This window comes from Protopterus annectens, chromosome 2.part0 (genome assembly GCF_019279795.1).
Source record: "Protopterus annectens isolate FY-2018-M chromosome 2.part0, PAN1.0, whole genome shotgun sequence".
NCBI lineage: Eukaryota > Metazoa > Chordata > Ceratodontiformes > Protopteridae > Protopterus > Protopterus annectens.
The window spans coordinates 1132195233-1132221228 of NC_056728.1; the positions used below are offsets into that span (position 1 = coordinate 1132195233).

The following is a 25996-nucleotide window of genomic DNA, read 5'->3' on the forward strand; positions in this document are numbered from 1 at the left end:
AGGATTTTATCTGGGAATGTAAAAGGGCAAAGGTTAAGTGGGATAAGCTGATGCTTCCAATAGAACAAGGTGTTTTAGGATTACCTGATTGAAAGGATATTTTAGAGCTACACAGTTAAGGTTCATATACGTAACACAAGCAAAAAGCTGTATTTCAGAGTGGAAATTGGATGATGATGAAGCAAGGGGGTATCAAGAAATAAGGAGAGAGTGGGATTTTGAATGCAGATCCTTAAGGAGAATAACAGCCATACAGCATATTATATTCATAAAGTAGGAGAAAGTATTTTAAGAATTAAGCCAGAATGAGAAAGGAGAAAGATTTTTTCCAGTAGGGATAACTGTAAGTAGGGGTACAAAGAACAATAAGTAAAAGGGGGCAGGAATTTACTGCAGAAGACTGGCAAAGGAGTAAAGGGAGCAATTAACTAAAGAGGGAAAGGTAGCAGAATGGAATGAGGCTAAGAAGACATCTGGACTATTGGCTATAGACTGCATTCCTTACTAGTGATTGATATCGGAGTATAGACAAAGAGAAAGGGATAGGAGAATCCTAAGTGAAAGATCTGTGCTTGTACAGCTTTTAGTTGAATTTATAACAGAAGCTCTTGTTAAAAAGAGTAGCAATTAGTAGGGCATATAAAATATTGCACAATAACTATTGCAAGCAATAAGAGGAGGTTAGAAAAGATTAGGAAGGGAGATTGGATAAGCAATTTACTAGGGAACAATGGGAATACATATGTGTGGCTCGCAAGTGTGCAACGAATTCTAGAAGTTTTAGGATTTTTGCTTGGAGGTGTTTACATAAATGTTTTTATATCCCAGACTCCTTAGAATTTTCCTGTGGTAGATAGCAAATGTTTGCGGTATGATGGGAAAGAAAAAGGTAACATCTCTGATGTATGCAACTGGAAGCATGTTACTGTGGTTGTTTTCTTTTATTTTAATGTATGTTTGCCCATGTCTTAATTGTTAGTTTAATAAAGGTGTTAAAAAGGGGAAATTGTCTGGTCTTAAAATGGCCCAAAAGGGCATCAAGTCTCTAGTACTTACCTGTGAAATGGGGTGAGGGTAGGAATGGTTGTTGTGGTGGTTTTGGAACATGAAGAGTAGTGTGCTGCTGTTGTAACTGTTCGGGTAGTTTAAATGCTTCATCAGCTGTCTGTATTACGAAAATCACTGTATTCTGTTCAGGAATTTGTGTGGATACAAGGACAGTTGTTTGTCTTTCGGCTTTTCCCGGTTAGGAGTCGCCACAGCGGAACATCGGTCTTCTAATGATTGGCAGTAGACTTTGACAAACGCTGAGGTGCCAGCTCAACGTTCAACCTTCAATGAAGGCGCGCCCATTTACGCATGTCTTTCGAATGCCCACCCAACCGCAGGGAGGACATGCAGACTCCACACAGAAAGCACTCCCCGTACTCCAGCCGAGAATCGAACGGGAGAACCTCTTGCCGTGAGGCAACAATGCTACCGCTGCACCACCGCAGATGTAGTGGAGTCAAGGACAGTAAACCTAGTTATTAAATTCTGTATGGAATTAGCAGAGGAGAGACTGCCTCTGTTGTATCATAGCCACCTTTCCCTAATGGCCTAGGAACCTTTGTTTAAAATAGCCCAGTTTGCTTGGTTATATAAGAGAACAGATGACCTATTCCAGTTTTTCTTTTTCATTAAAGATCATTTGGAGAGTGAGGGTGAAGGGACTTAACACAGACGTAACCACCATGTAAGACCGTTTCCCTTATTCTTTATTAATAAAGATAAGTGTTGAGAGGCACGTTACTAATTGTAAATTGCTGAAAGACAAACTTTGTAGGCAAAACATTAAGTCATGAATGCTGTAGAAAAATGTTTACTATATGATGATGACACTTGTTGATTAAAAACACTAGTACATTTTTGAAAGTGCTTCTAGAGACATGAAGAAAGATTGTAACCAATACTTTCAGTTGTCCGGCTCTTAGGTATGGGAAGTCAGTTTAAGTGGTGAATGCCTTTCTTCCTTACTTTTTCAACAATTGGCTATCAATGGCTGTTAAGGCTTTTAGTAGCACAAAACAAAAGAACACTGCCATGGGATAAAGCATTCTTCCAGATTTATTGACCACTTTTGTTCATTATGAACTTCATAAGATTGAGAGCAACAGGAAATTGCATATTTAAATATACAAACATAAACCATGATTACACAAACTCCACTCCACACACCTAAAGATAGAAACAACTCTGATCCAAAACAATACCAAAACAGCAAAATCTTCAGAAGTCAGGAATCGAAAAGCAGGAACCAAAGTCAAATCCAAAAGCAAATTCTTTATTCTCCAGCGCCTCGGTGTAACCACCTTTCAAGAGTATACATTCTCACTGAAAGAATGGATATATATATATATATATATATATATATATATATATATACTCATAGCAATTAATTAAGCAATTAATTAAACAATTATGTTCAAAAAAGTTTTAAAGCAGACACCTCCAGTTTATTTCATTATTCAGTCCACAGGGTGTCATTGTATTATATTTCAAAATAAAAATATTTTCCTTATATTGTAAGTTATATTTCAAAGCATTTTCATCATTACAAAGACATTTCACACTTTCTAAAACTGTTCCTGTTAAAAATGAAGCATCTCTATTATGATAAACACTAAAATGTGTGGCAATAAATTTATTTTCCCTTTTATGTCTTATGTCTGTAATATGCTCACCTAACCTAATACGAAACTCTCGTTTAGTTTCACCTGTATAATATAAACCATGATTGTCTACTATTTCAGCCTGTAACTTTTTTTTCTTTTGAAATGGGAGAAATTAATGTACTGTATGTTTATTAAGAACAGGAGATAAGTCAACCCTTAATTTAGTTTGCCATCTCATTTCAATAAAAGCAGTTCATTCCCCCAGTCCCCCTTGGAGATTTTTCATATTTAACAAGAATAGAAAATAATGTTTTTAAATTATTTACATTCAACAGAGTGTTTGAAAAGTGCATTAGTCTTACCTTTATACATAATACTTCTCAGATGTTGATAAATATTTTACCGAGCTTCCTCAATGTCTTGTCCATAAAAAATACAGGATTGACCAAACGTTGTGTACTGTATATCTCCCCGTGTGTTACAAGTAAATTTGCTGCCACAGTCAACATGGTAAAGGTAACTGTAAACATTATTACAAACACCTTCCCTGATGTACCCACAGTAGTGTCAACAACCACATGTCTTCATGGTGTGCTATGCCTGGACTCCCTGTGATGATCATTTTCTAACAAGTGTTTCATTTTGGAAGTGGTTTTATTCACATATTCTGGACCAGATCCCAGTTTACCAAAATCAGGTACACCGTTTTATGTCAACTCACATTTTTTCTCCATAATACTACTAAAGCTTTAGGAGTTAATAGAATGATGTAAAACCATTAAATGAAGAAAAAATCTTGTTGGGTCTGTTGGCCCCTACTGTTGTTTTATTTATTTATTTTTTAATTAGTGCATATTCACTAGCCTTATTAGCCTGTACAAATTCAAAGATCTTGTTAATGAGCTTAACTGGGTAGTTTCTAGAGATGAACAGATTAGTCAAAATATTACACTGGATCGAAACATCCTTAGTAAGTCTGGATAACCAAAAAATTATCCTTTTTTCCATAAGCATGTTCTCTATTAAATGAATATAATTGTTAGAAACAATGGGTTTCCTGTAAAAATTCAATTCAAAACAGCCTGTAAGTACATTTGTGATATTTTTATAGAATGAGACCATTGGGATATTTAAAGGGAAAGAGATTTGTATTCTGTACATTGGGATCATGGCATAGGCAGAGCACGGACATGTTGTATGCATTTGTTCTTATTCATGTATGGTTTACATCTCAAATGTAGCTACACATTTATATTCTTTAGTTTTGCAAGCAGAACATTTTTGAGTTATTCTATTTTGTATTTTGTCATGTAAGTGAAAATGTCTCTCTAGCCATCTGCTTTCAGTGTAACACAAACCCTATCTGCAAAGATAATTCATAAATTAGTGGTAGTGGAATATTATACCTACCACACATGTACATATATGCCATTATGTCCTAAATTTAGATTCCTCAAAATCCATTGAGTAAACAGTATTCTATGTGCTGTCAATTGTAATTGTGTTTGTTTCGTTACAGGTTCCAAATCTAGTCCCTGTTCTAATGTTTAAACTGGGCAAACCCATGGACCCTACTTTGTGCCAAGCTGTTTTGTACACGCTTCCTGCCCTGGGAACACACAAGGTATGTATGTATAGAGCTTTAAGCTTTAGTTGCATGTAGGACTCAAGCTATGCTTCCATTGCAATAAAGCTGTATTGAGAATTTAAATGACAAAATGAATTATTGTGTCATGATCTGCTGTTTCCAGCTTCTTACAATATTTCTGAGCTGGTGTGAGCAGTGCTTACAGTTAACATCCAGCTGGACTGACGGTGTATAAATTGGACCTTTTTCAGCAGTGCTTTTAGGTGATGTAGGGGTCACCTAGAAAAGAGACTGAGTATGAATTGTTCTTGTGCTGTGCATCGAGTGCTGGCACAGGTGAATACCCAAGGCAAGGCTTGACCTCATGTAAGAATTGTACAGCTTTTTCGTAATTACATTATGCTTATCAGAGGCTGATGCAGGATTTTATAATATGACATCAATATTGAATATGGCTTAATTTAGGAATTAAAAACATGAATAGGATGTTACAGGCCTTCCAAGATTGCTCAACACTGAGCAACGGCTTAATATCACCTCTCCAAGTATGAAAATAGAAACTCAGAAAAGAGAGCCAGAGAATTTGTCTTTTTGGGTAAATTTCAGTTGGTGGCTAGTAAGTGCACTGCCTAGATACCAGCAAAGAAGAAATTTCAAGAACCTGAAAGAAAATCAACCACAAAAGGTGAAGAGAAAACACTGACTAGAAAGAATCCTGCAGTTCAGCAAAAAGCAGTTCAAGGTCCAGCTTTGGAGCAAGACATGACTTCCAGTAATCTTGAGGAAAAAATAAGTCAAATGTGCTCAGAGATGATTAAAATAAACAAAACCCTGAAGGAATAATGGAAAAGCCCTGTTTGCTGAGTGATGGAACAAACACAAAAGTCCAATGTAAAAGAAAAAATGGTCCAAGCACTAAAACCAAGGAGAAGCCAAAATTCAATAAAAATCAAAGTAAGAATCCAAATAAATTTCCACAGAAACCTTTATTACATAGGTAAGCGCTTTCACAACCTCTCCTGGTTGTTTTCTCTGACCAAAACAAACATGCTTAAAAACAATCCCCTTTTAATAATACACATCACACAAGACCCACCAATTTCATGGAGAATACAAGACTCCAATGCTTTCCAGATTCAAAGAGATGCAGACACTTTTAAATCAAATAAAAACATATATGTAGAAAATGCATATAAAAATACATGTAGAAATACGTATAAAAAACATGTGTGTATAAAAATATATAAAAATGTGTGTAAAAAGCATAAAAGCACTGTAAAGCATGCTTGCATGTCCTATTTGAAACATAACCCTAGTTCCAGAGCACAGCAGATTGCTTCATACTACTTTCTTCCTAAGTTTCCTTTTTTTCAGAACAGGTTTAAGGGATATATAATCATTCAGCCCTAGTGATTTATGTGCAGCCAGTGTCAAAATCCATATAAGTTCTTTCTGTTCAGTTCTATTTCTTAAATCCCCACCTCTCATATTTTCTACTAAATTGTCTATAATGGAGAAATTAAAATAATGGTTCTCCCCCTGCTGCAACATATGCTTGGCTATTGCACTATGTTCCTGTCCTCTACTAAAACAGAAGTAGTGATCCTGTATCCATTCTCTGAGGCGTCTGTTGGTTTTCCCAACATAGAATGCGTCACAGCATACACAGTGGGCTAAATATATCACATCCTTAGTTTGACAGTCCCCCATGGCACTAAATTTATATGATTTCCGTGTTATGGGGTGTACAAATAATCTGTTGGTTTCAGTGTGCTGACAGAATGCACACTTGTTGCATCTCACTATCCCATAGGTCACCAGAGGGGGATGTTCCATCCTTTCTTTATAGCAGAGCATTCCTCTGAGTGATTTACTGTTTTTATATGTAAAATTCGGCCTATCACCTACTCTATTACTGACCTGATCATTTGTACCTAGAATATGCCATTTCCTATACAGTATATTCTTAATCAGATGTGTATCTGTCGAATGTGTCATGTTATAGCTCAAAACGTGTGTGCCACCTATCCTTTACTCAGAGGTCAGATTTATCACTAGCCGGACTGGAGAAGTATGGTTTCCCTATATTGTGTCTCTGACTTTTGGCTGTTTGACAAACCTCCTCTATCTCTTTTTTGGGGTAACCTCTCACTGCAAACTCATCCCTCAAAGTTGCCAAACTGGTCTCAAAATCCTGGTTCCTGGCATGTAACCTAGACATGCGCACAACCTGATTCTTAACAACATTCTTAAAGATGTGGGGTGGATGCATACTTGTATGGTGAACATAACTGTTACGGTAACATTCCTTCCTCTACAGGCTAGTATATATCTTTCCAATTGTTGTTTCCCTTATTACTTTAATATCCAAGAAGTCAACGCTAGTCCTAGAACTATTAACAGTAAAGTTAAAAAATTCCGTACTATTATTCAGATGTTCAATAAACTCATAAAACCTTTCCTCAGTATCACCCCATAGAAAAAACAAATCATCCACAAAAACGCCAGAAAAATAATATATTCCTATTGAAATCATTATTATTCATCATGAAGCATTGTTCCCCACTGTGCCATTAGTATGTTTGCATAACTCTTAGCTGTTGGGGTCACTATGGCCACCCCTGATGTTTGCAAAAAATACCTTGTTTCAAATGTGAAAACATTAAATTCTAAAATTAATTCAGGTAGGAAACAAATTAAATCAATCTTTTCTACAACTATTGTGGCATCTTTCATCAAGAACTCCCTTACATAGCCTATTCCTACCTCATTGGGAATGCTGGTGAAAAGGGATACTACATCCAAGGTAACCAAAAGTTCTTTCCCAGTTGCCTTGTAGCTGCTAAAAAGGCATAAAAATATTTTAAAAAATGCTCAGAATCTCAGTATTAAACAATGTTTAGAAATCATAGGTCTCAATTGCTTTTCCAGATAAACAGATGCTGGCTCAGTAATCCATCCAGATCCTGAAACGATGGGTCTGAATGGTGGTCTCAGTTTATTCCTATGGACCTTAGGATGTCCATTAAAACTGGAAATAACAGGTGTCAATAATAAAATATGTATACAGACATTCAGGTATAGCATGCTGTAAATAGCAATTCTCATTTTGCAGTTTATAGTTCTCAATTATTGATTTTATCTCTGTTAGTTCAAGTAATTTATATGTATTCTCACAATCCAACATATTATTCAAGGATTCTGAATAAAACAATGTCCATCACTACTATCTGGTGCTCTTTGTCAGCAGGCTTAATAGTTATATCCCCATCATTATGAAGCCTAGTCAATGCTTGTCCCTCATTTAACGTCATGTTGTAAAACCTCTTATCTCTGCAATCGGATCTGAGAGCAGTATATAAGTCACTCTCACATGCTTTAATAAACACTTCAACACTCGGTGGTAGAGTGGGTGTAAAAATACTTGTTTTTTTAAAAAGATCAGCATCCACATTTTCAGTACTTACATCATATATCATTTTCAGGGAAATGTTACGTGCAGACAATCTCAGTTCCATCAACGCACTTGGTAAATCCGCTTGCACGGAGGGTATGAAGCTTAAGCCCTTGTTCAATACTTTCTCCTCATCTTCATCTAGTTGCCGCGTGGAAATATTGCAAACCAGGTCGTTTGCTACATTTTTGTCAGTGTCTGCACCTGTCCTTCCCCTGTCGAGTGTTTCCTTTTGAATTTTCTGCCCTCTGTTTCCACTTCCAGGGTCCTCTTTGAGCGTACATGAAAAGGGAGGGGTAAAGCCGAATACAGCCAAGAATTGCTGTATAAAAATTCTCATGGCAGTTTTATAGATTCCCGTTTGTCTGAATTGACAGATAGTCAGCTCCTATGAACGGAGATTATTACAGACGAAGCAGAAAAAGTTAAATAGGGATTTAACTGATTTTCAGAAAGGGAATGTCTTCTCGTGGCTCAGGGGACCTAGAGCAGACATAGCCCATGCTGAAAAGGATGCTAGAAAAAGCATCAACAATAACATCATGAATGGTAAAGAGCAGCTGCTCACCATGCCTCTCCATAATGTTGGACGTTTGGTAGTGACTGTATCCACTTCGACTACTGCTGGGTTTACCAACTCCCTTGACATTACTACAGTTAAACATACTGAAAGATGAGTGAATGGCTCCGACAGTACACCACTTATTCCAGATTCTGAACAAGTGGTGAGATGGAAGGAGGTCACAACCAATAAGGAAACTACACTAGGGGGTGTGGAATCATCCATTAACCATGAACGATTGACTATACTTTTTGTTGGGCAGTTATGTGCTTTCAGTTGATGTATAAAGTTTTCTATCAACAAATAGGTGTATTTATGTATGTATAGTTGCTTATGAGACTATCCAAGATCATATATAACATAGTCACTATTTATTGTACTTATTTATATTTCAAGAGTTTTCTTATAGACATTGTCTTAAATAGTTTCTGACTTCCATAACTTTGACGTCCATAGATTAGACGTATTTAACCAATTTATAACAAAGTTGACATGAAGAACAACAAAAACATATACTTGCACACTTCTGTTCTTGCATGGTTGAAGCATTTATAACATTAAAATGAAGTCTACACATAGCTGTTTTAGTAACTAATCAGGGTGGTAAAAATATATAAAATAATTCTAATAGAAAGATTATGTATGTTGCAATGCTCTGAATATAACAGGACAGGAACATGCAAACATTCTTAAATAAGAAATGTAAATTTATTTGGATTGCTTTATATTAGTCTTCTAATAGGTATGTGCTGGTATAAATACAACTAGCGTAGAGCACCCTAATATAGAACACACACACTGTATTAAGCTTTGAGATTGTAAAGCAAAGTGTTTATCTGTTTAAAAAGTGTTTTATGAATGACGATTTAAAGATGGACAGAAAAAGTTTTATTTTATTTACATTTACTTGACCATGCTGCACAACAAAGAATAATTTTGATGTTGTAGAAGTACATTGTATTTAAGGTGTCTTATACCTTTAAGGAGAAGTGATGTCATGATCACTATAAATAGAAGGAAAGGGGCGGAGTACAAACCATTTGAAAAAATGTCAAACCTTTGGAAACGAAAAGTGTTTTATTTGTGTTGTTTTAATTAACCAAAAATATTGAAGTTGGTATCGCTTAATAAATATTTTTTACTTCAAAGCAATACAGAGTCGCTGGTGTTTGGATATAAGGTTTACATCACTTGGATATAAACGCAAAGAAAGGAAATTTTGTCAGGTACATTTGCTGTACTTGGTCTGTTTTTATGCAGCTGTTCCAGGCCTTTTGACTTCCTAAGGTCCATAAGAATAAGCTGAGACCACCATTCAGACCCATCGTTTCAGGATCTGGATGGATTACTGAGCTAGCATCTGTTTATCTGGAAAAGCAGTTGAGACCTATGAATTCTAAACATTGTTCAATATTGAGAGATTCTGAGCATTTTTTAAAAGATTTTTATGCCTTTTTAAGCAGCTACAAGGCAACTAGGAAAGAACTTTTGGTTACCTTGGATGTAGTATCCCTTTTCACCAGCATTCCCAATGAGGTAGGAATAGGCTATGTAAGGGAATTCTTGATGAAAGATGCCACAATAGCTGTAGAAAAGATTGATTTAATTTGTTTCCTACTGAATTAATTTTAGAATTTAATGTTTTCACATTTGAAACGAGGTATTTTTTGCAAACATCAGGGGTGGCCATGGGGACCCCAACAGCTATGCAAACATAGTAATGGCACAGTGAGAACAATGCTTCATGATGAATAATAATGAGTTCAGTAGGAATATATTATTTTTCCGGCGTTTTGTGGATGATTTGTTTCTTCTATGGGGTGATACTGAAGAAAGGTTACATGAGTTTATTGAACATCTGAATAATAGTACGGAATTTTTGAACTTTACTGTTAATAGTTGTAGGACTGGCGTTGACTTCTTGGATATTAAAGTAATAAGGGAAACAACAATTGGAAAGATATACACTAGCCTGCATAGGAAGGAATGCTACCGTAACCGTTATGTTCACCATACAATTATGCATCCACCCCACATCTTTAAGAATCAGGCTGTGCGCATGTTTAGGTTACATGCCAGGAACCAGGATTTTGAGACCAGTTTGGCAACTTTGAGGGATGAGTTTGCAGTGAGAGCTTACCCCAAAAAAGAGATAAAGGAGGCTTGTCAAACAGCCAAAAGTCGGAGAGACAATACAGGGAAACCATACTTCTCCAGTCCGGCTAGAGATAATCCGACATCTGAGAAAAGGATAGGTGGCACACACGTTTTGAGCTATAACATGACACATTCAACAGATACACATCTGATTAAGAATATAATGTATAGGAATTGGCATATTCTAGGTACAGATGATCAGGTCAGTAAGATAGTAGGTGATAGGCCGAAGTTTGCATATAAAAACAGTAAATCACTCAGTGGAATGCTCTGCTATAAAAAAAAGGATGGAACATCCCCCTCTGGTGACCTATGGGACAGTGAGATGCAACAAGTGTGAATTCTGTCAGTACATTGAAACCAGCAGATTATTTGTACACCCCATAACACGGAAATCATATACATTTAGTGCCATGGGGGGACTGTCAAACTAAGGATGTGATATATTTAGCCCACTGTGTATGCTGTGACGCATTCTATGTTGGGAAAACCAACAGACGCCTCAGAGAATGGATACGGGATCACTTCTACTGTTTTAGGAGAGGGCAGGAACATAGTGCAATAGCCAAGCATATGTTGCAGCAGGGGGAGAACCATTATTTTAATTTCTCCATTATAGACAATTTAGTAGAAAATATGAGAGGTGGGGATTTAACTAATAGAGCTGAACAGAAAGAACTTAGATGGATTTTGACACTGGCTGCACATAAATCACCGAGGCTGAATGATTATATATCCCTTAAACCTGTTCTGAAGAACAGGAAACTTAGGAAGAAAGTAATATGAAGCAATCTGCTGTGCTCTGGAACTAGGGTTATGTTTCAAATATGACATGCAAGCATGTTTTACACTGATTTTAGGTTTTTTACACACATTTTTATATATTTTTATACACACTTCTTATATGTATTTCTACATGTATTTTTATATGCATTCTCTACATATATGTTTTTATCTGATTTAAGAGTAAGTATCTTTTTGAATCTGGAAAGTATTGGAGTCTTGTATTCTCCACGGGGATTGGTGGGTCTTGTGTGATGTGTATTATAAAAAGGGAATTGTTTTTAAGCATGTCTGTTTTGGTCTGAGGAAGCAACCAGGAGAGGTTGCGAAAGCGCTTACCTATGCAATAAAGGTTTTTGTGGAACTTTATTTGGAATCTTACTTGGATTTTGGCTTCTCCTTGGTTTTAGTGTTTGGAGCATTTTTTTTCTTTTACAAAACCCTGAAGGAGTATATCAACTCAAAAGACTTGAAGAAATGGAAGAAGCTTTAAACAGATATTCAGACACACACTTGCATATATGCTATTGTGTACTAAATTCAGATTCCTCAAAATTCAAGGAGCTGATCAGAGGTCGAAATGAAGAAAAGGCTGGCTGAGTACGAGACTGCTCAAGAAGAGATGTTTCAAAAAGTAATAGAATTAGAGGCATGTAGGGGAAACCTGAGATTTTCTACTGTACTAGAGAAACTGAAAGGAAAATACTGTTTATTTTTATGAAAGCACAAATAAGCAACTGGACTGGTATTCCACAGCAAGAGTTGTTAATTGAAAGGATGTATTGTGTGTATGCTCCAAACCTGGCCATGAGAAGGCAGCCAAGACCACTAGTAGTGAACATGCAACCCTACATGCAGAAAGTACGTAATTCTGTCAAAACCGTGGCAGAAGGGTGTAGTACTAAAAGTTGGAGACAATGGAGTATTTGTAGAAAATGATTAATCGCTGTACACTAGGCAAAAAAGGAATACATTTATTGCAGCAATCAGGGAATGTCAAGAGGCAGGTATGTAATCCAAGCTACTGTGTCTTCAGAATATTTTTCCTGGAGGGTCATAGTCATTTTTTTTTTATGCAGGACATGCAAAGGAGGAAATGCAAAAGCTTGTTCAACAAAAAAAGTGAACCATCAAACAGAAGGGGACTCTGCTTCTTACTCTTCTGATAATAAAACTCAGATTATGCGAGTGAATACTGGAAATGAACCAGGGACTGGAGTTGAGAGATAGAGATGAACAAAAAGAAAACTAGCAGTGCAGAAACTGATGTTTTGTGATCACACATCTATTCATTGGTCATATTTATAAAATATGACAGAGCAAAAAAACCTGGAAATATTGGACTTTTTTGACTTTGTTGCATGTTATGTAGTAAAGCATTTTCAGGTTTTTTTTGTGCATTATATGGATACTAAAGTAAAGAGGTGCTCCCTTTTTTCCTTCTTCCTTTCTTCTTGTTTAGTTTTAATAAATGAAGTCCCTGCAATGTAAAAAGAGAAAAAGCCTGAAGAAAAGCATGATTAAGATAATGGACTGTAATCTTAGGTTGAGGTGAGAACAGGTTGTAAAAGTATACAGGTCATGATACAAGTAAAATTGATATGCTTTTTCTTATTTTTGCATAGGGGAACGACTGGATTAAGGCCCTTGGCTTGATCTAACAAAAAGTTTTAAGTGGAAGCATGTAAATAAAAGAACTTTAAATGTAATGAAAAGTTTTTCTTTAGCAAGTAAATGTTCACAGTGCAACATGAGAAGCTTGCTGCTGAAGGCAACCGTGTATCTGGTTCTTGTGTTTCTATGGAGACAAGCTGATAAGAGTGCAATAAAAACAGAATTGTTTTTCCTTTCATTGGCTAAAAGATGTTTTCTGAAAGCATTCAAGTTGTTTTCTATGTCTGGGAGAGGAATAATAACACAAAAACAGACAGCACTTAGTGTAAGTAGAAGCACACGCAGTAACTTCTTACTATGGATAGCCTTCATTCTAGGTTAGTTAGCCTGTGAATGTAGCTGTCCATCTGGGACAATTGTTCCTGTTAGAAGATTTATACTTTATCATTTGAAGATGTACATAGTTTTGTGCATTTGTATCAAGTTAATAGGTTATGGGGTGTTCTGATTGTGTATTTTCTTTGTTTGAGGGTTTTCATTAAAACAAGAAGTCTTGTAAGATGTGATATAAATTCAAATTGATATGACAAGAAACAGCTATATATAAGATCGATCTGCCAAACCATGTTTGCGTGTAACACAAGGCTGAAACTAGACATTAATAATAAAAAGCTGTTATACATAACAGGTGGGAGTAATAACTTTTTATAATGGCAACACTTTCTATATTATCTTTGAACATGACATCTCGCGGGTATTTTCAGAAATGACAGAGTGGTGCACTATATTAAATGCAGGGTGCAAATAGCTATGCTACATGAGACACATTTTGAAAAAACTGAGCATGTGAATTTAATAAAGGATTTTAGGATGGTTATTCAGTAGAATATTTGGGATAAAGAAAAAGGGGAGTACTTATATTAATTGCTAGAGGAGCTCCAATAATAGAAGAGGGAAAAATATAATAGTTGATCTTTAGTAGTAAGGGGCTACTGACAAAGGAGGAGGACTACACTGGCATGTATTTTTGTTCCACCTTAAACTGCTACAGTGGAGCTTAATAAAATTATGAGAGAAGCTATTGGCTTCCAGCAGGGAATATTACTTAAGAGGTGTGGACTGGAATTTGTTTTGCAACAGTGAGATTGCAAATGTTGGAGGTAATTTGGGGACACATTTTTTTGTTTTTTGGGAGTGTAATGAGTTGGCAGAATTCACTGCAGACTAGTCTTGTCAGAAATACTTGGTACGCACATTGGTGTAACTAAGGAAATGATTGTTTTGAGCTCTTATACAGAATCAGAATTGCCTCGATATAGTAAGGCCTTGCTGAGTTTACTTTTGGTTGCTGCCAAGAGAGCAATTGCTATAAAATGGAAATCAAAGGCTAAACCAACTGTACTAGAAGTTCTAAATATAGTAACAGAGATAAAATAACTGGAAGTGAGATCTTCAGAAAAGAGTATGAGCAAATTATATAGAAAAATCGGAATTGTGAGAACAATACATGCAGAATAATGTTTTGGAGGAGGAATGAGGTTTAAGGGAAAGCAGAAACGGAATGAGCTTTATAATGTGCAGTTGACAATGACTATATAGAAGATTATATGTGGTAATGTTTGCAACTGAAAATATGTCAATATGGTTTGTTTTCATTTGTATAGAATTGCATATGTAGTAAGTGATAATACAGTAATGATGTTTCTTGTTTAAAAAAAAATGGCTGTTAGGAGAAAATGTTATCTGAAACTTCTACACATCTCATTTCTACTGCAACAGACACCCTCTCTTAAGGTATCTTATCCTGTAGTGGTGCCTAAGACAAAGACAACTTTATCTACTTCATTTTGCATATTGGTAGTTCAGTTTGCCAGAGAAATGAAAAACGGACAACTTTGGATATGGTTTCTTGATGTAGAGAGCTGGAGCCTGATTATTGAGCCAGTCAAATGGAGCTCTGTTACCACCCTCAGCATTGGAGGAATCAGAATGAGAAAGGAATGATAGAGTGAAGCAAAGGTAATTCTGTGGAGTGGGAAAACAATGGGAATGTACCTCTCAACCTCTAAGTACAAGAAATCTGGACAAATCCAAGAATGGGGAGCAAAGGCCCAAAAATAGGGAGAGAGTTTAAATATTGCTCTTTTAAATTTAGAAAGTTGGTTTTGCATTAGCCTGCATTTTTTCAAAGGATATGAAGCCTAAAACTCAAATGTCTGTTATTATTTAGTATCTTCAGTCTTCAGTGGTTAGCTAGAAAGCCACACATTTTATGGAGAACAAAATAAAATATGAGGTAAAAATGTGGACATTCTGCAAAATTCTGGACATTTGAGAGGTTGTGGGAAGGTGTGAGGGCATATGTTGAAGGCATTATTTCTTTGGCGGAGACTGGATAAGCTTCTTGCAGTGCTTATCTACTGGGGTTTGGCCTTGTCTTGCTGACTTAACGTCCCTTGTGAAAGTAAAGGACAGCTTAGTGCAGATGCCAATTACATGTCCACCTGTGGAGTTGCTAGCTGAGACTGTTCAGAGAGGTTAGAGTTAAAAGCAGAAAACCCATAATGGCTTCCTTGATGCTCCAACAAACTTTGCAATATTTGGAGTTACATGCTTAATGTAATCAGCTGTTCTATCTAGTCTTAATTTCAAGTTTGATTTCACTTTGCTTCTTCAAAAACACGTAAGCCACAAATTATTTACAACAGTCAACACTCACTGATAAATTGTGGAGGGGTGAGTGATCGATAGAAGAACACCCAAGTGTTAGCAAGCAAATATAAAATACATAAGTAAAAAATAAAACAGAACATGTGAAAAATCGCTCTCCGAGAGAGCGAGAAAGAGAGATATACACACACAAACATAAGCATAAGGCTCTGAAATCTGTTCTGGATGTGGCACTAGTCTGTCACAGAATCTTCAGTTTCTCTCACTCACACACTACATATATACATACATACAGATAAACTGAAGAATACCAGTTCAGCTACTATATAATTTTTTTCATTTCTGTATGTGTTCTTATTCCGTCTGTACCTGCTGACCACCTGCCTACATCAGCAGTAACCATTCACTCTCCTGTTCCAGATATTTACAATTGAAGTCATGAGCTAGCTGGAGAAGGCATTATACAGGCAGCCTTAGATGTGTTTTGTGTCCTTTCCTGTGTTCTAACAATGAGGTATGATTATTTAGGCTTAATCCTTCCTTTGGTTAGGAATAGGATGGATGATAACCTGTATCACTTTAGTGATCATATTGTCCTCCCTAGTGTGGCGCACTTTCCCGTGCACTTGCATGGAGTGCTACTTCAGCAGCAGCTTGATGGCTGAACACCCACCATGCAGATTACCTCTTAAAGTTTAGTACCTGCCTTGAGGTATGGTGACATTGGATGGCCTGGACAACCCCTTCCCTTCTAGGATTGCATGCCCAACCTCCCCACTCAGCTCCATCAAGCTGATGAGGTGCTTATCGGTCTCCTCTTTAGCCATAGTCATCGTATTATCCTTGTGCGCCACCAGAGCTGTGCATGTCTTTATGTTTTGGGGAGGTGGGAGAAAAACAGCGCATCCTGAAAAGGCCCACACAAGACATGGGGATGACATGCAGAGTCCACTCTGAAGGCACCTCAGCCAAGAATCATACTGGAGAACCTCTTGCTGTGGTGGCAGTGTGACTCGCTATGCCATTTTGCCACACTTTTTATTTGTATGTCTGTATTTATTTGCAGTCTACTACCTGGGTTATTTTTGTGAGCTTTGAATTTGTGAGTCCTTTATTTTCTTTGCCATTGGCTCTAAGTATAAAGCAAATAAAGAGGAAAGAGGACATCCCTACCTGGTTCCTCTATTCAAATCCATCTTGTCTGTGGGAAACGTCTCACGTTAATTCTTGCCTCTGTCCCAACTTAGATCTTCCTAACTAACCGTATTCTGTCATGGAATGCAAATGCTGCCATCGTCCTACTTATAAAAGGCCAAATGATTCTAAGGAATTGCTTCAATGCATCAAGACCCACCAACAGCAGCATTTCTGTATGCATAAGTATGGATCATAATTGTTCTCTTAATGGTAATATTTATTTATTTCCAGTTTGGTTACCGGGGAAGTCCACTGGGCCAACATGACCCGTTTTCAGTTGAGGCCCGGGGAGAAAAGCTCCAAGAAAGCATTGTACAAAATCTGTTACAATAAAACACAGGAGTATACAAGATAAAATTGTAAAAAGAGTTAAAAAAATAAGAATATTCACAAGCATAGTTAGCAGAATTCCTAGAGAGAGACGTTACGAGTTATACACTTTCCTTTAAGCAATGGTACTGAAGTGCTGAGTGTGGAAGTCAGTTACATATATAAAGAGAGGAATTTTGGATATGCTTGCTTAAAATGCACATTTTTGAAGTAGAAAACTATTCACAATATTTACATTATTTGCAAAGTTGATTCTTGTGAGCATAGTTGTAATTGTTAGAAGGTGAGAGGGAGTAAAGTTAAGGAGTTATAGGGAGCTTGTGAAGGGTAATAGGTATAAGACTATGGGAGATTGTAGAGAGTTAAAGTATGAAAAGAAGGGACCCCTAGGGTATAGACTTAGAAAGGAGATTAAGTAGGGTGGAAGCAGGTGCATTTCCATTTAGTGGCCAGGTGTTTGAAAAGCTGGGTTTTGAAGTTGTCAGATTTAGGAGTGGTTCTTAGTGAGGTGGGGAGGGCATTCCATTTTTTGTCTAGAGCATATGAGAGGAGAAGCTGGCCAGCAGGATGCTTAGGTTTGTGGATAGCAATTAGATTCTGGTGCTCTGATCTGAGTGTTCTATTAGGAATATAAGGGGGAAGGATATTAGCTAGAGCAGGGCATTTTGTAGGATAAATACAAGTCTATGTGCTGTGGATAGTTGCAGGTAGTCAAGGTGGTTTGAAAGTTCGAGCCAATGTAATGATTGATGATGAGCCAATGCAGTGGTGGGTGGAATTTTTTGAATTTGTGGCAAATTTAGAGATTTTATTGTAGCAGTTTTCTAGTTTGGAGGTTGTAGAGGCGGACAGGTTGGTTAGGAGAGGAGCCCCGTATAATAAGGAAGGGAGAAGATATGTAGTGGCTAGAGTATGTCTAGTGGAGTGAGAGAGAAAGTGATTGCTCCTATACAACATACCTAGCTTTTGGTGGGTTTTTTAAATATTTTGTTGTATGTGTGTCGAACTTGAGGTGTTTGTCCACAGTTATGCCTAGGAGTTTTGCAGAAGGCACCACTTCTATGGGTGAGTTAATTTGGCTAAGAACTTTGAAATCATTTTTGTTGAATGAAAAGGTATTAGAGGGGGGGGGGGTAGTGGGATTTTAGATTTATTTGCATTGAGAGAGAGGTGGTTATGGTGCATCCAGTTTTCTGCTGCGGAGAATGCAGCTTAGGTTTTTGTCAGCAGTTCAGAGAGGTTAGTAGCAGAGCAGATTAAGGTAGAATCATCTGCATATTGAATAATTTTTGTGTCAGGAATAGCAGTGTGAAAGTTATTGATGAAAATGTTGAAAAGCATGGGCCCAAGGATGGATCCCTGAGGAACGCCAGTTGGGGTAGGTAAGAAGGAAGAGGTGGAGTTCTTCCATTTGACTGACTGAGATCTGTCAGATAGATAGCTGGAGAACCAGGATAATGTTTTTGGTGAGAGGTGAAGGTTTGAGAGATGGCAGAGTAAGTGCTTGTGGAAAATGGTGTCATATGCCTTAGACAGATCTAGTTGTACGGTAGAAACTAGGTGACCTGAGTTTCGGGCTTGATTGACAGTTTCAAGGAAGGAGAGAAGAGCGGTAATGGTGCTGTGGGCAGGGCGGAAGCCATGCTGAGTGGGTGTGAGGAGACTGTTTTGGGTCAGGAATGGCATAAGTTGGTGGTGGATGCACTTTTCAAGGATTTTGGAGAATGGAGAGAGCAGGGCAATAGGGCGGAAATTAGAGACACTGGTATTTTTGCCACCTTTGTGTAGAGGTATGATATAAGCTGTGCGCCAAAGTTTAGGGACATAGGATTCATTTATGGATCTGTTTATGATGATGCTAATTGGGAGAGCAATGCCATCAGCAGCATAATTTAGGTAGCAGGGGGCAATATTGTCAGGAGAGTTAGTACATGGTTTAAGTTTGGATAGGAGTCTTTTTATGAAGTTCGTGGAGATGGGTTTGAGCTCAAACAGTAGAGGAGGGTTGTTAGATGGGTTTGAGGGGGGAATTGTGATGGGCAGTTGAGTTATTGTTAGGAAAGGATTTGGTAAGGGCAGAGATGGATTCGGTGAAAAATGAATTGAATTCAGAGCCTAGTTCCAGATTGGATTTACTTGGGTCTGGACAGGGATTATTCTTTGAGCCTGGATGGAGGAGCAATTTTATTGAGTTCCAGAATTGCTTTGGGTTTTTATTGTTATTGGACTGGAGTGTGATATAGTAGGATTTTTTGTCCTTGGTTATTAGCTGTTTTGCAAGGTTACGAAGCTGTTTATATTGAAGCAGGGTATTGGGCAGTTTATTATTTTGGTAGAGCTTCCAAAGTTTGTCCCTTTGGTGCATGACCTGTTTTGTTTGATTGGTTAGCCATGGAGCTATGTTATTCTGTTAATGTTGTACAATGTTATTCTGTTAATGTTGTAAAATGTTTGTCTCCCATTCACAAAACCACATTGATCCATATCTATCAGTTTTGGCAAAACCTTTGCCATTCCCCTAACTAGGATAGACACAAATGTTTTATAATCATGGATTAAAATTGAAATTGATATATTTCAAGCTGAGTCTGAAGGGTATTTACCCACCTTGGGTAGTAAAGCTTTCCAAATCTTTTGTCAGTCTTTTCCCTTCTAACTTCCAGTTTTCCAGAGGAATAACCTGTGTTCTTGGAGATTTGCCTGTTCATTATACATTGCTGCTTTTATTTTATCTTTATTAGCTATTAACTGTTGAGTCTTATCCTCACCATGGCATAACTAGGTCTTCCATAATGTTTGCATTTCTACCTTTTATTATTTTCCCCATTCATCTGCTTTCTTCAGATTTTTCATAATTTCCAAAATATCTCTAGAACTTCTATAGGATCTGCTTTTAAATCTCTTTGGGGTATAGAAATATCTGTGCAAACATTTCCATGGAAATTTTTTAAAATTTTCTTGATTTAGTTGCATGTCTAAGGTTAAGACATATTTCTCTCCACTGATCAGCTCTGGTATCCTTATTAAATCATTCACTCCATGGAGTTTTTAGTTTTATACTGTATCATCTTCTCAAATCTGGTATTGCTTTAAACTTTTTTCAGTCTGCCATTTCTGTTTTGGCTTCATTTATAAAATCTGTTATGTGGTTGAATGTAATTACTGGGCCAGATTCAATAATGCCTACACTTTCAATAATTCCTACACTTAAGTTTACACAATATGCATTCAAGAACATTCTTAACATGTTTTTTGTGCTTTCTAGCCACTCAGAGATTACTCCAAGTGTACATGTAGTCTGCACTTTTTCGTAACCTTCATGAATCCCTGTCAGTATTTTAATCTGCGAGAATATCAGTAGGAAAACTAAAGTTAGGAGGAAGAAGGTGTGAGTTAAGTTTGTGTAGTCTGTTCAGTCAGAAACGTGTGGGTGTTATTGAATCCTAGGTACTGTCTATTTTGTGCATAACTTCCTTGAACTCTAACTCTCATCCTGTATATGCCAGTTCATCTTAGTTCAGTCACCCCCCCCCCACACTGATATCTAGCTTCATCTAATTTTATTAGTTTATCTCGTTTTACAGTCTCTTCCCAAAATCTTGGTTCTTTTTTCTTTCTTCTGCAAATTATCTTTGCATTTTTTTGTATCTTTTTTATTACTGCTGCTGTTCTATTTTTTCGAGGTCTAACTTTTAATATAAGGCTTGTGTAATGCTTTTATGTATATAAGATTGTATATAATTCTATTTGTATTTCTGTCATAGATCTGTCAAATACCTATGCGTGATCTTGTCATTAGTTTATCAAATAACATGTCTTTCCATTTGGTCATATATTCCGTGTCCTGAGTCAAATATATTTATCTAAGTTGCATGGCCTTGTAGTACACATCAATATCTGGAAGTCCCAAACGACTGTGTTCTTTTGCTAGTATTAGTTCTTTCCATTACATTTTTCTCTTCTCTTATCCCAAAGAAACTCCATATTTTTTGTATTCCATATCTGATTTCTCAATTAATATGTATATAAGCATGATCTACACAAAGGCTTTTCTTCTTTCGGCTTTTCCCCGTTAGGGGTTGCCACAGCAGATCACCTGCCTGCTCATTATTGGCAGTGGAGTTTGTGTCGAGTTGCCAGCCTGGCGCCAAACCTTCCACAGAAGGCACACACACACATGCACTCACACCTAGGACCAGTTTAGAGTGTCCAATCCACCTACAGCATGCCTTTGGGATGTGGGAGGAAACCGGAGCACACGGAGAAAACCCACATGACCACAGGGAGGACATGCAGACTCCGCACAGAGGGCACCCCAGCCAAGGATCGAACCGGAGAATCTCTTGCTGTGAGGCGACAATGCTAACAACTGCACCACCGTGGCCGCCCTCTACAGGACCAAAATCATATTAATCGATTGTATCTTAATGTCCATAAATAATTTCTATAATTTTATTTTATCTTGTACTCTTTTGAACAATTTCTGCCCAATTTATTTAGAAGCTTGCTTGATATCTCATTTCAACCAAATTCCCAAATATATTGTCTTGTGGTGACCCAACAGAAAGGGAGAAGGTCTGTATCGAGTTTTGTGCTGGGGCATACTTATTACTGTAGCCTTTGTTTTTTCTTCATTTTCTTTATAACCTGTCATACTGTTAAAATGTTAGTTTATAAAATATTTTATATCCTGTCCCTGACTGGTAGCATGTAATATGTCATCTGTAAAAATAAATATTTTTTCATTAGTATTTCTTTATTTATATTCAGTTGTATTTAATTATCTTATATCCCTTGCTAATGGCTCTACCTATAAAGCAAAAAATAGTAGTGAAATTAGACAGGCCTCCCTAGTTCCTCTTATAATACTAAACACTTTAGGCAACTCACTACCACACTTCATCTTAGCTTGAGCTACTCTGTGTATATTAAATATTAATGCTGTCCATGTTTGTGAAAACTCAAATCCCACAAAAGATCTCTGCATACACACCCAACTCACTTTGTAAGGTATTAACATTAATTTATTGTTATTATTATTATTGACCAATGTGACCTTTTGAATCCTGAAGGTTTTTTGAATATTGTTAAATGTTTGCCTGCTGTTTATAAATGTATACTGATCCATGTCTATTATTCTTGGCAATATTTATTTGTCTATCTGTATTTATTTATTTATTTATCTATCTATCTATTTGTCTATCTATCTAACTTTCTATCATTTGTTTATCGGGAAAGTCTGACTGAGACAGAGCCCATTTTCAGTGGAGGCCCAGGGAGAAACTCTCTAGATGCATGTCTTTTGGAATGTGGCAGGAAACTGGAGCACCTGGAGGAAATCCACACGAACGCATGGACGACATGCAGATTCTGCCCAGAAAGTACCCCAACCAAGAATCAAATAGGAGAACCTCTTGCTGTGAGCTGACAATGCTACCTGCTGCACCAGTGCACCGCCAGTATTTTTGCCAAAATCATCACAGACACTTTTTATTCATTATTTGTAATGAAATGGGTCTGTATGACTCTGTATCAAGAAGATCTTCCCCCTCCTTTGGTATGGGTACTGTTATAGCTTTTTTACAGGTCAAGGGTACGTCCCTACCCAGAAAAAATATTGGTTAATACTACCAGCCAGAGTTTATCATCTTGTGCTCCTTCTTTTTGATACGTCTGGTAGAATTTCATCACTACCAGGGGTTTTTCTTGGATTCTTGGTCTTATTGCTGCTTTTAATTTCAGTTTCCTTTATTTTTGGTGTAACTATCCCTCTTTTTACTTTTGCTAACTGAGGAAGTTGTAATTGTCAGATATGTTACCATTTCCTGTGGGTTGCTTTCAGCCTCTACCTCTTGTCTGTATAGTGTACTGTAATAAGTTGCCATTACATTCAGAATTTTTCCTGGGTACACTTCTAGCCTACCTTTCTCATAATTCTTAATTTTAGTTATCATCCTTTCAAGGTTTAGTTTCCTTCAATGCTGAGCCAACAATTTGGTTGATCTAGGTTTGTCAAAAATGTTTTAAATCTATTGCACTGTGTTAATTTGTGTTTTCTAACTACTATTGCATAGACATTCTAGCCCCTTTCAGTTGCTGTTCAACTTGTGGTCAACTTGTACTTTTTTGCCTTTGTAAATCTCTAACCTTTTCATGCCCTCTAGATACCGACTGTGACTGTTATTCCATGTCATTTTGTTTCATTGTGACCACATTTCCTTTCTTCTGTTTAAAATTATCCCAGTTTTTTTAATCTCTTTACAGCCCAGAAATCTAATAACATTTAAGTTGAAATTTGATATAGTCTATCATTAAACTGCTTCCTTTTCAGAAGAAACATTCAAAAATGTTTATTACAATAGATTACTTGATTACAAAATGAAATTTTATAGGCATATCGTCTGACATTATCACCAGTTTTGTCTTCATGGTTTAAACCATGTTGCAGTATTCTTTTGATGTGTAACATCTAGCTATAAGGACTTAATTTCACTGAAAAATGTGCATTCTATGTCATTCTGTCTTTTTCATTACAACAGTAAGACTAAATACATGCATACATTTCTCTAAGTATTTGCACTCTGCCAGTATTCTAAGATATCTTGGCCCTATAGTGACTTTATAGTGTTTACTCTCCTACTGCCATACCTCCTTGGTGAAAGACTGTAACCTCTCCCATAATATTCTTTATATCTTGTCTCACTGCTTTTGGTGAAATGTAGTGGAGCCAGTATTGTTTTTACACCTTGCCGACAACCTTTCACCACTGTAAATTTTCCTTTTTTGTCCTTCATTTGTTCCTCAGTCTTTATTCCTATATAGTCTGTACAGTTTTAACTACTATTAGAACCTCTTTCTTTTGCTGTCATTCTGTTCCAGCAAAGGAACCCTCATTCCCATTTTTCTTTACAAAACTTCCGTGCTATACGTGATTCAAGTGTGTTTCCGGTAACATTTGCATTTCCACATTACTATTGTAAACATAAGTTCATAGATTCTCCTGTTTTATTGTTTTCCTTTCAATCAACTCATTAACATTCCAGTGAAATTGTGCCATTATAAAGCTTATATTCTGCTTAATTTATATTTTTGTCTTACTGTTACAGATTGGTCCTTCACAGTTTTTCTATCATGTTGTGTCACTTTTTGTACGTAATGCTGTCCCAGCTAAACATCATCTCTTATTAAAATAAACACACTCCTTCCTTACCAGGAAATAGACAGCATATTAACTATATACATATTTTTTGTAAGGCAATAAAGCTGACACTTTGTAAACAGATTTGATCACTGATGTACTCCTTTGGGCTGTAGAACAGCTGTTGTATATCACAAATCTGTTTATTTTACTTGCCTATGGTGTTTTATTTCTGAATCTTTTCTGTCTGCTTATGTTGCTGGATAGCCAAGCTATTTTCTTTCATATATATATATATATATATATATATATATATATATATATATATCCGCAGTGGTGCAGCGGTAGCATTGTTGCCTCACAGCAGGAGGTTCTCCCGTTCGATTCTCGGCTGGAGTGTAGGGAGTACCTTCTGTGTGGAGTCTGCATGTCCTCCCCACGGTTGGGTGGGCGTTAGAAAGACATGTGTAAATGGGCTTTACTTCGTTGAAGGTTGGACATCGAGCTGGCACCTCGGCGTTTGTGAAAATCTACTGCCAATCATTAGCAGACCGGAGTTCCGCTGTGGCAACCCCTAACCGGGAAAAGCCAAAAGACAAACGGCATTAGTTTCTACAGGTTGTTCATTCCTGCACATTTTTTAAATAAAGCTCAATTACTTTTCATTAAATGTTTCAAATGATGTAGCTGTTTATAAAACATCAAGCTTAGCTATCCAGACACAGCGACTGCACTGTCTTGCAGGGAAGGCAAATTGCATTCCAGCAGCACTGGAGTGAGGCCTTTTTGTAGACTGAGAATCTCCCATTCTGAAGCCTGATAGCAAATATGAATTTAAGCAAACATCATACAAAAATTAAATGAAGTAGGTATTTTCTCACTGGTAGTTGCTTATCTCAGTAATTTTAAAACACCCTCCACTGTGTATCTTTCACATTTTAATTATATCAAAGAACCATGTCCATATATATATTTCACTAGATTTAGACAACTTCTCTCAGTCGGTGTTAATGTGTTATTTTGTGAGTCTTGCTATCTAGCCTACTTTCAGTCAACATACTGGTCTCATTAAGTTTGTGTGCCAGTTTAGACTTAGTACATGCATTACCAGAACTAACTTTAAATAATATTGTATGTAGGTTTCCATAACGGAATGTAGTGGTCCTGGATTTTGTTTCACCATGAATGAAATAGTTCCACAAACACCAGAATCAGGAATCTTTAAGTTTTCATCAACAAATTAGTAAAACTTGGAGAAGAGATATGGTCATTACACAGCACCATCCCTGCTTGTGGAATAGACTCCCACTGCAAATCATTTGATGTGATGTGTCATTGTCCTTTATCTGGGAACTGGATGATTTTATGGGTATTCACAAATTCACCACTGTCTTGAATGGCCTAGCCCTCCTAGAAAACAGAGGTACATTTTAAGGGTGCGTACTGGCAAGGCATTAATGGTCACAAGACTCATTTGCTTTTTGTTTCCCTGATCCTTTTTCATTCGTCATTCTTTTACTTCTTTTTTCCCTTCATTCCTTACTGTCATTGTACCTTTATTAAAAGCAAAGCAGAGTTTGTAGTTTAAAAACAGAGGCCTTTTATGAGACAGTATGCAGTATATCCTCTTGTTCAGTTAAAAACTTAACCTGCCCACTCCCCACATCATGCTGTGTCTACAAATACCCTGCTATTCCCCCAGAAGTGCTCCAGTATTGCTGAGGGGTGGTTATGGTCTTAGGGGCTTCCTGAGAGCTCAGCTGTCTGTGCTTCCATCTGTTTTTTATATATATTTACCCTACCCACTTCGTCCCCATGTTTGCAGATTACATCCACTGATGACTTACTA

The 25996-nt window shown here is 37.0% G+C and overlaps 1 protein-coding gene across 1 annotated transcript in view; it reads left to right on the plus strand.

The window, feature by feature from the left end:
- The window catches only part of FOCAD (focadhesin), a 2336882-nt gene that overhangs the window by 1171673 nt on the left and 1139213 nt on the right, over positions 1–25996 (plus strand). The window contains exon 12 of the mRNA XM_044060381.1: positions 4174–4278. Coding sequence (XP_043916316.1) covers positions 4174–4278 — 105 coding nt within the window. The remainder of the gene's footprint in view (positions 1–4173; positions 4279–25996) is intronic.